Source organism: Paramacrobiotus metropolitanus, unplaced genomic scaffold (assembly GCF_019649055.1).
Source record: "Paramacrobiotus metropolitanus isolate TYO unplaced genomic scaffold, Prichtersi_v1.0 Parri_scaffold0000261, whole genome shotgun sequence".
Taxonomy (NCBI): Eukaryota; Metazoa; Tardigrada; class Eutardigrada; order Parachela; family Macrobiotidae; genus Paramacrobiotus; species Paramacrobiotus metropolitanus.
This window is the reverse complement of record NW_026570481.1, coordinates 11,123-28,139: the sequence shown is the minus strand read 5'-3', so window position 1 is coordinate 28,139 and position 17,017 is coordinate 11,123. Positions and strand designations below refer to the sequence as shown.

Sequence of the window (17,017 nt, the reverse complement as noted above, 5' to 3'; positions counted from 1 at the left end):
AAGTACTGGATCTGAATTCTGCAGTAGGAGGAAATGAATAAACGTAATCGTTATTTGCTCATGCAGACCCCATACGCACGGCCGTACCCAGTAAATTTTACCCATTTGTCTGTGGAATTCTTAAAGCAGAAAAGTGCGACCTCCGAGTAGATTATGGATCTTTTTAAGTCTTTAGGCGCAAGGTTTTCCAGGAGACTGATGCACCCCGATTGAGTTCCTTGTACCCAACGTATCAGTGTTGTTATTAAGCGTCTGTGGCGGAACGTATATATAAATTTTATTTATTACAGTTCAGTGCAGGTCTGCTGGGGCCAACTCTGACATAGGAAATAATAACCGTTGTGGTTTACCCTGTGCGCTTCCAAAAAGGACAGTCCTGAACACTTAAATGGAAACTACTGAAGGTTTTCTGGCAAAAGCATCAGCAGTATAGTAGCGCAGTTCATTTATTCCAGCCCTGCCGCGACAAATTCCATAATGATAAGCTTAAACAGATAAACAGAAACTTTGCTACGATTGCTTTCTAGCAAATGGCAGTTACGATTATACACACCAGTAAAGAAAACGAAGATTTAGATATGCCAAAACAAATCTGTTCCAGCTTTTGGCTCGAGTTCGCCATGAGACTACCGCACGGCATTTGCATTTCGTGCAGCATCTGGCCAGCAGCAAAAGAGTCCCAAGACCGTTACCCAATATTCCAAAGGGAAGTAGCAGCAGGACAGTATATGCTGTCGTAGGATCCTTGGTTGTCTCACAAAGCCGTATGCGCCTAGCGTACGCATTCTCGATAGTATAGTTGACAAGCGGAAATCCGCAGGTATCAGTGCGGTTGTCCATTGGAGGCACCGTGACCTTTAGATGGCCAGTGAGAATGATGTCTCCAGCAACAAGGTGTTTTTAGCCTCCGCGTGAGGAGGCGAGCTGGTCAGTTTTCATGCGAGACCTATAAAATAGGCCAAGGTCAGCGTGAAAGAACACCATATCATTATTATCGGGCAGCTGCTTTCAAAACAAAACAAGCATATCGTGGCACACTGTATAAAAACTGAACAAAATGGTTGTGCGCCTCCGACAGAGCTGGCGCATACAATTTAGCTAATTCGTAAATTTTCGAATTCCCAGCACTGTTTAGGAACATTTTCGCATGGTTTCCTTTTACTCTTTCAGCCACAAAAATTTCAGGAAAGCACAAATTAAGAGTACGGATATAGTTCAAAACTTAATCCCGACATAAATAATAATGTTAATATGTTGCCAAATACCGCGGAAGCATTGACCCGAAACTGCCTGTTGGCTGTTAATACAAGCTCAACCTCGGCCTCCGGCCTCGGTTGAGAATTTTTAAAACTGAAGAAAATAATGTGGTAGTTTTATAAAGATTTAGGAAACGGCATTTAATTGGATCGGAAAGCGGTTTGTTTTGGATTATACAAACGGTATATGTATACACGTTCTGTTATAATTAACGGAACGTGTATCGGTAAGAGGTTAGACGAAGTGTATTACGTACTGAAGTAATTTACTGCGTGATTTTCTGTTCCGCCAATGCATACTTATGTAAAAAACCGACTAAAAGGCGACCAGCAAAAAAAACGGAACGTGCATACATATACTTCAATTTATTGAGGTGCCATCGCTAAAATCGTCGTCAACAAAGAAGGTTGAGCCAAATAACATATCAGCCAAAAATGTTATTAATAACATATCAGCCGGACACCACCTCCGTCTAACCGCCGACAGTCACTGCCCCTGTGTCTGACCGGCGAAAATCCCTATCCCTCTGTTCTAACAGGCGAAAATTCCTGTACTTCTATCTGACCGGCGAAAATCCTGTAGTTCTATCTGACCCGCGAAAATTCCTGTACTTCTATCTAACCGGCAAAAATCCCTGAGATCTATCTGACCGACGAAAATCCGTGTACCTCCATCTAACCGGGGAAAATCCTTGTACTTCTATCTGATCGGCGAAAGTCCCTGTACTTTTATCTAAACGGCAAAAAACCCTGTACTTCTAATGTACTCGCGCGAATTTAAGGGATAGTAAATTCCCCTGGACCGCCCGCACTAGACATCGGTTTCTTTGACATCAAAGAAGCCGACGCCTAGTGCAGGCGGTCTGGGGCAATTTTCTGTTCCTTAAATTCGCGCGCGTACAGTACCTAATCGGCAAAAATTTCTGTATTTTTGTCTGACCGGCGAAAACCCTGTACTTCTATCTGACCGACGAAAATTCGTGTACCTCCATCTAACCGGCCAAAATCCCTGTACTTCTATTTGATCGGCGAAAGTCCCTGTACTTTTATCTAAACGGCAAAATCCCTGAACTTCTATCTAACCGGCAAAAATTTCTGTACTTTTGTCTGACCGGCGAAAATCCTGTACTTCTATCTGACCGGCGAAAATCCGTGTACCTCCATATAACCGGCGAAAATCAGTGTACTTCTATCTGATCGGCGAAAGTCCCTGTACTATTTAAACGGCAAATATCCCTGTACTTCTATTTAACTTGCAAAAATTTCTGTATTTTTGGCTGACCGGCGAAAATCTTGTACTTTTATCTAACCGGCGAAAATCCTGTACTTGTATCTGATCAGCGAAACTTCCTGTACCTCCATCTAACCGGTGAAAATCCCTGACTTCTATCTGACCGACGAAATTTCGTGTACCTCCATCTAACCGGCGAAAATCTCTGTACTTCTATTTGATCGGCGAAAGTCCCTGTACTTTTATCTAACCGGCAAAAATTTCTGTACTTTTGTCTAACCGGCGAAAATCCTGTACCTCTATCTGACCGGCGAACATCCTGTACTTCTATTTGACCGGCGAAAATCCCTGTACTTCTATCTGATCGGCAAAAATTCCTGTACCTCAATCTAACCGGCGAAAATCCCTGTACTTCTATCTGATCTGCGAAAGTCCCTGTACTTTTATTTAAACGGCGAAAATCTCTGTAATTCTATCTAACTGCCAAAAATTTCTGTATTTTTGGCTGACCGGCGAAAATCCTGTACTTCTATCTGACCGGCGAAAATTCCTGTACTTCTATCTGATCGGCGAAAGTCCCTGTACTTCTATCTGACCGGCGAAAATTCCTGTACTTCTATCTGATCGGCGAAAGTCCCTGTACTTCTATTTGACCGGCGAAAATCCCTGTACTTCTATCTGATCGGCAAAAATTCCTGTACCTCCATCTAACCGGCGAAAATCCCTGACTTCTATCTGACCGACGAAAATTCGTGTACCTCCATCTAACCGGCGAAAATCCCTGTACTTCTATTTGATCGGCGAAAGTCCCTGTACTTTTATCTAAACGGCAAAATCCCTGTACTTCTATCTAACTGGCAAAAATTTCTGTACTTTTGTCTGACCGGCGAAAATCCCTGACTTCTATCTGACCGACGAAAATTCGTGTACCTCCATCTAACCGGCGAAAATCCCTGTACTTCTATTTGATCGGCGAAAGTCCCTGTACTTTTATTTAAACGGCAAAATCCCTGTACTATTTAAACGGCAAATATCCCTGTACTTCTATTTAACTGGCAAAAATTTCTGTACTTTTGTCTGACCGGCGAAAATCCTGTGCTTCTATCTGACCGGCGAAAATCCTGTACTTCTATCTGACCGGCGAAAATCCGTGTACCTCCATATAACCGGCGAAAATCAGTGAACTTCTATCTGATCGGCGAAAGTCCCTGTACTTTTATTTGAACGGCGAAAGTCCCTGTACTATTTAAACGGCAAATATCCCTGTACTTCTATTTAACTGGCAAAAATTTCTGTATTTTTGGCTGACCGGCGAAAATCTTGTACTTTTATCTAACCGGCGAAAATCCTGTACTTCTATCTGATCAGCGAAACTTCCTGTACCTCCATCTAACCGGCGCAAATCCCTGACTTCTATCTGACCGACGAAATTTCGTGTACCTCCATCTAACCGGCGAAAATCTCTGTACTTTTGTCTAACCGGCTAAAATCCTGTACCTCTATCTGACCGGCGAACATCCTGTACTTCTATTTGACCGGCGAAAATCCCTGTACTTCTATCTGATCGGCAAAAATTCCTGTACCTCATTCTAACCGGCGAAAATCCCTGTACTTCTATCTGATCTGCGAAAGTCCCTGTACTTTTATTTAAACGGCGAAAATCTCTGTAATTCTATCTAACTGCCAAAAATTTCTGTATTTTTGGCTGACCGGCGAAAATCCTGTACTTCTATCTGACCGGCGAAAATTCCTGTACTTCTATCTGATCGGCGAAAGTCCCTGTACTTCTATTTGACCGGCGAAAATCCCTGTACTTCTATCTGATCGGCAAAAATTCCTGTACCTCCATCTAACCGGCGAAAATCCCTGACTTCTATCTGACCGACGAAAATTCGTGTACCTCCATCTAACCGGCGAAAATCCTGTACTTCTGTTAGACCGGCAAAAATCTGACTTCTATCTGACCAACGAAAACCGTGTACTTCCATCTAACCGGCGAAAATCCCTGTACTTTTATTTAAACGGCGAAAATCCCTGCACTTCTATCTAACCGGCAAAATTTCTGTACTTTTGTCTGACCGGCAAAAATCCTGTACTTCTATCTGACCGGCGAAAATCCCTGTACTTGTATCTGATCGGCAAAAATTCCTGTACTTTTATTTAAACGGCGAAAATCTCTGTACTTCTATCTAACTGGCAAAAATTTCTGTATTTTTGGCTGACCGGCGAAAATCCTGTACTTCTATCTAACCGGCGAAAATCCTGTACTTCTATTTGACCGGCGAAGATCCCTGTACTTCTATCTGACCGACGAAAGTCCCTGTACTTTTATCTAAACGGCGAAAATTCCTGTACTTCTATCTAACCGGCAAAAATTTCTGTACTTGTATCTGACCGGCGAACATCCTGTACTTCTATTTGACCGGCGAAAATCCCTGTACTTCTATCTGATCGGCGAAAATTCCTGTACCTCCATCTAACCGGCGAAAATCCCTGACTTCTATTTGATCGGCGAAAGTCGCTGTACTTTTATCTAAACGGCAAAATCCCTGTACTTCTATCTAACTGGCAAAAATTTCTGTATTTTTGGCTGACCGGCGAAAATCCCTGTACTTCTATCTTCGAAAATCGAAAATTCTTGTAAATGAAGCAAAACGGCGAAGCTAACTCTGTATATAAATAATACTAATTATAAGAACATCTGCATGTCCTGTCCTGCTATCTTCGAAAATCGAAAATCTCTGTAAATGAAGCAAAACGGCGAAGTTAGCTCTGTATATAAATAATAGTAATTATAAAAACATATGCATGTTCAGAACCAGGCTACCAACCACGTTAATTACTGTTACATTAATCAGTCCGTTTTACGTTATGCCTTTCCGTATTTTTGTATCTCCACTTTATCCAGTATATTAACAGTATTAACTAACGGTACAGTGATCTTTGGCTTAGAAGTGTAGTTTTACCTCATGCTGTTAGTCAGCGGTTTTCGTTCGAAACGATTCGCATTTCCGCCAATCCAATTTTAATTTCTAAAGGTAAACCAATCAGCGAAATTCATTTCGAACGCGGTTCGTAAATCGGAGGACGAAAAGATCGAAAAACGAAAGTCGTTGACGCAGACTACACGATTTTAGGCATTTTTTGAGCTATCGTGTAAAAATTGGACAAAAAAACGGCTCAGTTAGTTGCGAACGGTGTAGGAGGAGTGTACTTTTTTAACGATAAAATTTGCATTCCCGTAAAATGAACCAGCCGACAAGGACAAACTGAGTATGTGGCAGTGTGGCTTAACAATAATATGCATATGTTCGTACATTGCCATGTGTCAGCGGTTTAGGTTCGAAAATTACGCATTTCCGCCAATCCTCTGTTACTTTCTAATGGTCGACCAATCAGCGAAATTCGTTTTGGAGCCGTTTCGTAAATCGAAGGACGAAAAGATTGAAAAACGAAAGTCGTTGCCGCAAACTAGATGATTTTAGGGATTTTTTGAGCTATCGTGTTAAAATTAGTGTCGAACGGTGTAGGAGGAGATGTTGGCCGAAAAAACGGCTCAGTTAGCTTTGTATATATAATACTCTGCATAAATACAAGAGTCATCTTCGGCTTCATTTACACAGATAATTATACGAGTATAGACATATATGTACATACATCGATACGTACATGGCGCCGATTTCGTATAATAATTTATGTATGTAATAATTACATGCATCTGCTGTCCCACTATTTCATACGTGTGTTCAATAAATTAATGCAAATAAAATATTAAAATTTAAACTATCTTCTTCTCGAATGTAAAAGTAATGTACATACAAGAAGTAAAATAATATTATGAGATTTCTACCTCTTGTTGAGACAATCCTGTTCGCTTATCCAAACCAGTGTTGAATAGCAATAAACAGCACAGATTCTTTACGGATGGAAAATAGCGTTTTGCCGGTGCGAACGTCCACGTCGTACGACGGATCCAGAAGGGCGCGGATATCGTCCGCCCAGCCACACAAACAAATCAGATTGAATTGCGATTACATACGTGGTGGCTTCGAATTTAATTTTGACCGTAAGTCAATCAGCTGTCTCCGTACAAAATGAAGACTTCTAAACCGACAGCTTCATGGCGGCGTTCCTTTACAGTTTAACAATACAATTGCGTTAACTGAATCACAGAAGATAAAACTGTATCAGCACGCTTTGTAGTAAACATGAAGCGTTTATACAGTCCATTTCAGTTCAAACTTACTGTAGTAAAAGTGGTTGTATGCGTACAGTGCTTTCTGTACTACCACTGCACTCCGATTTTTAACCTGAATGGTTGTATGTGTCAATGTGAACGCACATAGCCGATGATGTCTCATTGTCTGTACGGTTGTGTATAAGCTACGCCCTTATTTTCACCTAGTGAACCAAAACCAGGAAACGGGCTGTATGCAAAATTCCTTTTGGCATGCACAAGTACAAGTACTACCTAATACAAGTACTACAGAGTACCTACACAGGTACTACCTATGTGCATCATCGGAACATTCGCTACGTAATCGGCAGATTGGTGCGCTACGTAATTGTACGTCCACCGGCAATGCTGCTACACGTGACGGAATCGACAGCTAATCGTAACACAGCCGGCTAAAACAGACAGTTTCAATATGAACAACTATTTACCACCGTAAAATTGCATAACTTGTCACCACGCGCTCAACCAGGAACAAAACCAGGCAGACGTTATTAATTGTGGCATGTAAAACAGGTAACCGTATCAATGCAACGAAGAAGCGTGCACGGATGCAGCAGGTTGGGCTAATAGTCGCAGTTTGCTTGTCTCGGTCGCCATAGGCGCATGTACTGACGTAATACTCGTATGATTACCATTCGTACAACTCTTTCTATGCAGTACTTCCTGACAATTGGTACTTGACAGTTAAAGCACCCGTGCGTTACAGTTGGCAATAAAATAAAACAATATTTGGAGAAGTTCCCGGCAATACACTTAAGTTGATTTAAAATATCATAATAAAGAATCTGAAAAGCTGGCGTATGTAATATCATGCATATTTAATGCTGCATATGTATCGTGCATATGTGCATATGTAACGTTGGCGTATGTATTATGGAAGAACGCTCTCGGTACAGTAGAATCGTACATATAATTATGTAGATTATTTATGTGCGCGGACATGAGTTAAATCCACATTATGGAATAGTAAAACTGTTTACTGGTACACGAGTTTACGGTACAAATTTTTTCAAACGATTTCCATCCAGATCTTCCCAAGCGGATGTGAGAATGAGTCGGAAACAATCCGGTCCCCAAGCTGTATAAAATTTCGCGGCTGCAGCATGCAAGAAAATACTGTAGACGCATTTCTCAACCTGAGAGAAAAGCGATGACCTGGTGATGTTAAGTCTTATAAACACAATATGTGATGCCACGGAGATGTTTTTAACGCTGGAATATCAGTTTTTCTAACCTTAATTTACCTATTTCAAGCCGGTAATAAAAAAATCTATCACTGGATTACGAGCGTCATTAAGGAACAATAATTGACGAAGGGTGATAAACACGCATCCAGCAATCTTCATCGTATTGCAACCTTTACGCGCTCGTGTACACAAATTGCGATGATACGGTGCAGCTTGTTGCGGCAGATCGTAAAATCTTCCCGTTGTCCTTCTATCATCGACTAGTATAAAATGCGCAGAATCGTCTAATTATTGTGTGCGTCTGTCGATTGATGCCCTGGCCGTTAGTGCCCAATAAGCTTGTTGTAGAGCTGGCAAACCGTACTGAATTTCAATACGGTTACGTACGGTTTCAGCTTACGCCTCTACGGCTACGGTACGGTTACGGTAGAAATAACCGGATTGACCGTACCGTATACCGTATACGGCAGTACCGTATACGGTTCGCCCATGTTAAAACTTGAATTTTGGCTTCCGGTTACGTACGGTAAGCCATTTCCTATACGGTTACGTACGGTTTTACCGTACCGTATACCGTATACGGTAGTACCGGGTACGGTTTGCCACCTCTAGCTTGTTGTAGCGCTCATTAAGACCCCGTTAAAGACAATGAGCATAATAAACAGGCTGATCTGTAGATGATGCAACTGTTCCACCACCATCCACATATACGGATAACGGTCCGCGGTTACCATAATTATGTACTCGTAATTATGACAATCGTGAGGTACTTTACCATTTTTATACTTCACAAGCATACAATCACTGTAATATACTGGAGCGCAGCAGAGGATCTCTATATTCAGGATCGATATCGTGATTGATTCCCGTCCGTTATTTCATAGGTTTACCAAGAAACTTTTTTATAACTTTAAAAAAGTAATCGCAATTTAGTCGCAATCGCATAAGATCTGTCCATTTCCGCACGCGGAAACTAGGAAGACCTTTGTTTATGGTGAAGACATCATTCTGACTGGACACCTAAAGGTCACATTCTCTACAATGGACAACCGCACCGATTGATACATGTGAATTTCCTCGAGGCAGTTAAAGCACCGAAAATGCATCCGCTAGGCACTTACGGCGCTGTGAACCGTTGATGGACAGACAGTGCGATAAAACGATAAGCCACCACGGCGTATAGTTTTATCACGCCCTCTTGATCCAAATTAATATTGTTTACCTATTCGGTTGTCTGCAATATAAAAGCGGTAAATTAAGCGTGCTGTACGGAGTACTGGCTTCGCGGGATGTCTCAGAATTTTTAAGGGGCTCAGTGATACATACATACATATCCCTGAGGTTTTACATCATAATCTTTCTATTTATGTGGATAATGGAGGAGAATTTTGCCATCATGGGGAATACATACATTGATCTTCCCACTGTTTGTAATGAGGTTTCAACAACCGCGATAACAAGCTACTGTAATTGGGCAGAAACGGCCGGGGCACAAAGAAAACAGGCGAACACAGGGATTAGACGTTTATGCTTATTACCGTAATTATCGAATTTGCACCCCTTGGGTTGCAAAAGTTCAAACGTCCTAGAGGAGGGGGCTTATTTTGAGGAGGAAGCGTGGGGGTAATATTTTTCAAACAGTTTGTTTCACAGGGAGCTGTTATTTTTCAATCAACTGTGCATCCTGTTCTATAGCTACTGAAACTAAACGCAGTACGTAATTACCGGTATTCGCACTTTCACAACCGTGCGAGCAGCTTTCTGAAGCATAGCACCACATTATCTTCGTGACCGTTTATTGTTTGTTCATTAAATCGTGATGATTATGTAGCAATTTGCGGTAGATCTTCATTTTGTGGCGCTTTACATTTAATAACGCCCCCAGGGCGGTAAATTTGGTCAGAGGCGCTATTTTTCAAACGGGTGGAGGGTGACGGGTTGTTGGGGTTCAGCCGTGATGAAGGTTGCTGCGATGCGTGCTTACTAACCAATGAAATCCTCGTCATTTTTCTGCCTAAGTAATACTCATAATCCCAGTCTAACGATGCACTGTTTTTCTTATCGGCGTAAAGACAGTGAATTCGTAAACTTTGTAATCCGAATCCAAGTTTGAGTAATCGAACTCCGAATCCAAGGTTCAGCGCGGGCCCCAACAACTTTGTATACCTACTCTAGTACTAGTACTTCTACACTTCGACTTTTTTGCCCGTATAATGTTTTTACTCGTATCTGCAGTATCCCGCCGTATCCCACGGTATCCTCTGCGTGTATTGACCTAATTTATTCTCCCAATTTTCGGCCTTCTCTTTGTTGTTAACTCACCTGGGCGATGTAAATAACCTGTATAACCGGATGGACAGAAAACGTTTGCCATGCTTCGCTGCGTCGATTGCCCATGTTTACTTTGCGCATTATTAAAATGTTTTATTAAAAAAAATAATATGTTGCAAACGCGCAGTTTGCTTATCGAAGCATGTGGCATTTTAAAGCTTCGAAATTTATTAATAACAAGCTTTATCGTTTTTGGTCCACGCGAACTTCTTTGGCCCGAGGATACCCGGGTAACGAAGACGTCAGTATTGGTTATCTTTAAAATTTGTTCGGCTCGTCTGGAGTCCTTAACAGCTCCACTTGTTAGTAGAACTTGGCAAAACGTTTTCAATTTTATAAGCACTCAGTTGTAGAAAGCCTTTTGTCGGAATTTACAAAGTTTTTTCTCGACCTGACTTTTGTTTCTAGATGACCTTTAGTGCCGCAAATGATGCTACAGGACATTCAAATCGTATGAAGTACTTACAGATATAAGACGCCTCTAGGCTCTAGCTTAACAGCTGCGGAATCGTATTTGCAGTGTTGACATAACTCTTACTGACGCTATAATCAAACTTAGACATTCTTGGAGTATTCTTAACCTTGCAATCGGAGCATTCTTAACCTTGCAATTAACTTTCATTTCGTAAAATTAGTAATACAGAAACCAAACACTAGCTGCTGGCTACGACGCTGGCAACATATGCAGTTTCTCAGTAATTGTTGCATTAGCCCCAGTAATAATTATTATGGTAATTATATGAGTATGTCGGCCAGTCGCCTTCTTCGCAACACGGGGGGAATACGTGGCACAGGCAGCGTACCGAGCGTGGATGGCCAAATGCCGCGTTGTCGTCGGCACGGCGGAGGCGGGCGGCCATTGCGGTCTGCTGCAGATAGGCCAGACCCGTGGAGTCCATGGTGCCAGTCAACTGGGCCGCCGTCGGGTCGCTGAATACGGCCAGGAGAAGCAGAAGGGAGATCGCAGTGAGGGAGAACTTCATGATGCTGGCTTTTAGTACAGTGGGCGGAGTAATAGTATTACAGTGGCAATAACAGAATACTACTAATTCGAACGATTTAACTACAAATTCCTGACTCCTGCTTATTTGATCTCGCATATGACACCAGAATTCAAACCTAACGGAGGTAAGGTACAACTATACCGCGCAAAGTAAGCAGTTCGGTCTGTATGAAAATTGAGAAGGTCATTTGCATGCATTATTAGTTGCTACGCACAGAAACTGCATACGTATGGTAACAGGGTGCTAACAGCCCGTATGAAACTCTTGACGCTAAGAGTTATTGTGGATGACAAGCAATTACTTTTTAAAATAACAGAACGGTTAGTAATTTTTATTTTTATTCGACCCGAGCGCAGCGATGGTCTTCTGATTAAAAATTGGTCGGGAGCGAGGCTGCACGGCGAGGCCGCCGGCGGCATGGTCGCTGCAAAGGTGAGCTCAGTGCGCACTGTAACAAGAGTCACAGTCATGGCACGTGCAAGTTGCCACAATTTTTATGAATGTACAGTTTTACTTTGCGACATTTTTCACAGTAAAAACTTCATCGCAAAAAAATACGCACCACTCAAAACTCCCTGTGAACACAACCCGTATTACTAATTTACTGCTGTTACAGAGCGTGCTCTGTACAGTGCTGCGGCGGAGCCTTTTGGGAAATCTGCCGCCTTCTATTATCCTTCTGTTGCATTAACAGCGAAAGACGAAATAGATTGTTGTATTTTATATGCTTTTTAGTACTAAGCACCAGTAATAGGTGCATTGTAATTGGTTTTATCCCTGTCTTGTCGACGTGTGTTTTGCAAATTCCAGTACTTATTCATCGGCTAGGCAGCACCAGAAGCCGCTTCGTTTCCATTCTACTAATAAAAAATGATTCTGCTACTGGATATTCAGGCTGTGGTGCCATCAAACGGTTACTTTCGTACTGGACTTCCGTAATGGACGGAAATCGATCACGATGTTGGCCTTGAATATAGAGAACCTCTGCTTTGCTCCAGTAGAATACAGTTATCGTCTGCCTGTGACGTACAAAAAATGGTAAAGTATCTCGCTATTACATAACCGCCGACCCTGATATGTATATATGCTATGTGGATAATGGTGGAACCGTTGCAGCGTCTGATGATTATCCGGTTTATTAGGCTCATTGTCTTTAACGAGGTCTTAACAACGGGACAACGAGCTTATGGGGCAGTAGCAGCCAAGACATCAAAAAGACAGACGCACACAATAATTAGACCATTCTGCGCGTTATATCGTTACATACTAGTCGTTGATAGAAGGACAACGGGATGATTTTACGATCTGCCGCAACAAGCGGCACGGTACCATCGCTATCTATGTAAACGATAGCGTAAAGGTTGGAATACGATTAAGTTTGCTGGGTGCGTGATTAACAACCTTCGTCAATTATTCCTTAATGACGCTCGTAATCCAATGATGGAGTATTTTTATTACCGACATAAAAAAGGTAAATTAAGGTAAGAGAAACTGATGTTCCAGCAGGAAGCCACCGTGGCCATATCATACATATGTGTTAAGATCATCAGGGTTATCGCTTTTTTTCAATTGACAACGTTTGTTTACAGTATTTTCATGCATTCTAAAGCCACATGGTTCTATATACGTAGTCTGTGGAACGGATTACCTCCGACTCTTTGTCACATACACTTGGGAAGATCTGGATGGGTATGGGTTAAAAAATTTTGTACCGTAAATCCGTGGACCAATAAACAGTTTTACTATTTTAACATATGGATTTAACTCTTGTAAGCGCACATACAGTATATACTCGTAACTCGTACATTGTACTGCAAGGAGAGTGTTCTTCACCGAACGATATTATGACATTAGTTAATATGTATATGAGATTCCTTAATTAATTTGATTCCACCTAAGTATATTGCCGGGAACATCTCCAAATTTTATTGTTCAGGCTAGGTCGCCTTAACTGTCAAGTGTCAGCTATCAGGAAGCATGAAAAAGGGTTGTACGAATGGCAATCACACCAGCATTACGTCAGTACTTGTGCCTGTGGCAAATGGCAGTTGAGGCAAGTGCACTGCGACTATTAGCCCAACCTGCTGCATCCGTACACGTTTCTCCGTTGCAATGAGCCGGTTACCTGTTTTATATGCCACAATTAATAACGTCTGCCCTGTTTCGTTCCTGGTTGAGCGCGCGGTGGCAAGTTATGCAATTTTACGGTGGTAAATAGTTGTTCATATTGAGATTGTCGACCGTAGTCATCTGTGTACGATTAGCCGTAGATTCCGTTGCGTATTTCGGCAGTGATGGCGGATGTACGATTACGTACATCATCCTGTCGATTGGCGATACAGAGATAGATCCGACGATGCGCATAGGTAGTACTTGTGCTTGTACATACCGAAAGGAATCTTTGCATATAAACGTTCCATGTTCAGCACTAAAGGTGCCGACACAATTTCATAATTTTACCATCTGAGATTTACAAACTAAAGCATCCGTAGCGTTAAATTGTATGTAATGGACGCTGCTACTAGGCTGTCGATTTAGAAATACTGTCTTCGGTTTGAACCGAGAAAACTTAGTTACGGTCAGATTACAGTATATTTGAAACCGCCCCATGTGCGCTAACTCTGGATTGTTAAGGTTGTACTGTCAGATCCATCGCTGGGATTACCTGATCTATCAACTGTCTTGGTGTGGCTGAGCGGACAATATCGACGCCCTTCTGGATCAATCGTATGACGTGAACATTCGCACCGGCAAAGTGCTATTGTTCCGTACGTAGAAATTACCATCTACAAGAGGTAAAAATTTTCTATATATTCTGCGTTTTTTATGTACTTAAATGTCAAAGCTCGTATTACATTCAATGTGGATTTCAATTTTTCTGTTCATTTTGCATTAATTGTGCTTTAATTTGTTAAAGACACACAAGTATGCAACAGAAGTACAGTATATGTATATTGTACAGTACACGGTACACGTATACGAAATCGGCACGATGTACAATTTTGTCCATATATATATACTGTACGTAAATATTAATAGCAGTGAATGTGCCATTGTGGCAGATGTGGTGTAGTGACAATTACTCCGAACGGAACGCCAGCAGAACCTTCGCACTAAATACGTGCTACTTGTAACTTTTATAAGATAGAATTTTCGGGACAAGCTCGTACAATATTACAGTATAGGCAGTTTCGGTTGAATGCTTCCGCGGCATGTAGCAACATATTCAGCATAATTATAATGTCAGGATTAAGCCACGAAATTTCATTACATTTCATACAGTGTGATGACATAAGTTATTTTATGCTTGAAAAGCAACTGCCAGAACGTGTAGCATCCATGCACGCTGATATTGGGTCGTTCTGTAGGTCTGTATAGCGGCAGTCCAGCTCGTTCTGCAGAAATTAAGCACACCTTGGTGTATGTGGTGACGATATCACTCACTGGACATCTAAAGGTCACTGCGCTTACAATGGACAACGGCACCGATGCCTGCGGATTTCCTCTAGGCAATTCCAGCGTGGAAAGCGCGTCCGCTAAGCACCTACGGCTCTGTGAATCATTGATGGACACCACCACAGCATACAGTTTTATCGCGATGTTTCCAGTTGGGATTCTGGGTAACGGCATCGCAATTGTAGTCCTACTTGCCAGATCGTACAATAAATGCCAGTCAGGCAACGACATTAAAAAGACCGCATGCGGAATTCCCGTGAACGGTTGGAATGGCTTTGTCCTAACGTATCTACCTCTTCGGGTTTTTTATTTGTACGTGTCGCATATCGTTAACATATTTATTTATACGTATGGCATATCGTATAACTTGGCAGGGGCTACAAAACGAGTTTATTTGTATTCGAGTTTATTTTTAAGGTGCAACCGCTTTTTCCTGCTTTGGACATCTCACCGCCTGGCGGCGGTTGTAGGCTGCTTTAGTGAATCATTGCGCCTAGCACAATACCGGACGGTCCTCATATTTATTGACGGTTTTCTACAGGACGTATGTCAAGGGTGAGTAACAAAAGACCGTTCCGATTCCCTGTACACGAGCACGACTGCTCTAGTTACTTGAACATATGCAGAACTTAAACATGTGCAGACTGCAGTGTTCATGTTTTATGCTTATTACAGGTTACTGGCTGCGTACGCTCTTAACCGTTATCTTGCTGTTGGTCATCCAGCACTTTATCTGAAATGGCAAAAGCGCTCAGCGCCACGCAGATATTTTGTCGCAGGATTCATTTGTTTCGTCTTGTTTATTGGTAGCGCAGGGAGTGTTGTCCTGGTTCGACGGTTTCGATCAGCCTTTGGAGCGACACAGCATGTTATACATATCTGGAGCCAACTGTATAGCTGGATCCAGGTATCGAGTACCGTACTTACAGTACATCATTGAGATCTTCAGCTACACTCTTGTTGCGAAAAATTTGGGCGTTTACTTAATTAAAAAAGTTTCAAGAATATTTTATACAATCGTTTCGTTTTTGTTTTGTGAGCGCGTAAGAGGCAGAAGATCGTCAGGCATTTAAGAGAAAAATAGAAAACGCTATTTTTGCAAAAACAGAAAAAAAAACAGAAAACGCTGTTTTTGCAAAAACAGAAAAAAAAAACAGAAAACACGGGGATAAGCAAATTTCGTTGATGTATCGATAATGATGTATCGATTTTCAAATAGCTTTTTAGTATGGAACTATTGCGTAAACTCAACTCATACGGGTATTGTTTCAGAGTTGCCACCAGTTGACCTGTGCTACCACAGTTACTTCTTGTTGCATTTTCACGTGGCGCCGCCTTGAACTCCGTCAACAGCAATTTCCTCGTCCCAGTACGGCCGTATTACGCGTCGCGCCGCAACCCTGCCGGCGTGCGCAGAACCATGTCGTATCGGAAATAATCCTTATTATTAGCACGTTTTTCTATTGGCTGGGGAATGGTATAGATCTCGCGTGGTCGTTCGCCTACATCGGTAGCAGCTCGTTGTGCTTGTGGCGTTATCCCTACACGCTGATGCTGAAATGCCAGCCAATCACCGATCTGCTTCGTCACATCGACGTGGCGTCCTCTTTTATGATTTACGGTAGCACGTGGATCATTCCTTGGTTGTGTCCGCCAAAAGAACCAGCTCTCGAAAACCTAGAGCTGCGAAACATTGTGCCCACAACTATGTCGACAGCACGCATCCAGCCGAGTAGCAAGCTGCACGACCAGGATGAACCGATGGGTTAATACACAGCGACGACAACCATACCACACATTCTAGCGAAACAGGAAAATGGCGGACGTAATACGTCACGGGTGGCATTGATTGTGGCACTATAAAATTTTCCAGCTTTCAGTAGTAAGAATTTTGGCTTTTTATTTCAGTAATTTTTTTGAGGTGAAGTGTGATACATTGTACAGACACGTTCAGCACCGTGCAAAAATGTTTACTTATTGAAGCAAGTGGCATTTTAAAGCTTCGAAATTTATTAACAGGCTTTATTCGTCTTTGCTCCACGCGAACTTCTTCCGCCGTATGTTGGTCGGGTAATGAAGATACCTGTATCAGTATTAGTTATTTTCCAAATTCGTTCGGCTCGTCTTGAGCTCTTACACCTCCACTAAATCCACTTGTTCGTAAAACTTGGCAAAATTTTCTTAATTTTATAAACACTCAGTTGTAGAAAGCCTTTTGTCGGAATTTCCGAAGTCTTTTCTCGACTTGACACTGGTTTCTTGATGACCTCTAGCGCCGCAAACGATTATACAGGATATTCAAATCGTATGATGTC

At 42.0% G+C, this 17,017-nt stretch overlaps 1 protein-coding gene and 1 long non-coding RNA gene across 2 annotated transcripts; one reads left to right on the top strand and one right to left on the bottom strand.

Moving 5' to 3' along the window:
- Positions 1-430: 430 nt before the first annotated feature.
- On the bottom strand, positions 431-1,254 carry LOC129601660 (uncharacterized). Its single transcript, XR_008692266.1, has 2 exons — positions 1,092-1,254; positions 431-946 (listed from the first exon to the last, which is right to left on the bottom strand). It is a non-coding gene; the product is annotated as an uncharacterized LOC129601660 (long non-coding RNA).
- Positions 1,255-14,638: 13,384 nt separating this feature from the next.
- Positions 14,639-16,754, top strand: LOC129601659 (uncharacterized). The gene is made up of 4 exons (XM_055500520.1): positions 14,639-15,014; positions 15,120-15,257; positions 15,378-15,609; positions 15,975-16,754. The coding sequence occupies exons 1-4, from the start codon at positions 14,719-14,721 to the stop codon at positions 16,470-16,472; spliced, it is 1,164 nt and encodes a 387-aa protein (XP_055356495.1). The 5' UTR covers positions 14,639-14,718; the 3' UTR covers positions 16,473-16,754.
- The last annotated feature ends 263 nt before the right edge of the window (positions 16,755-17,017 follow it).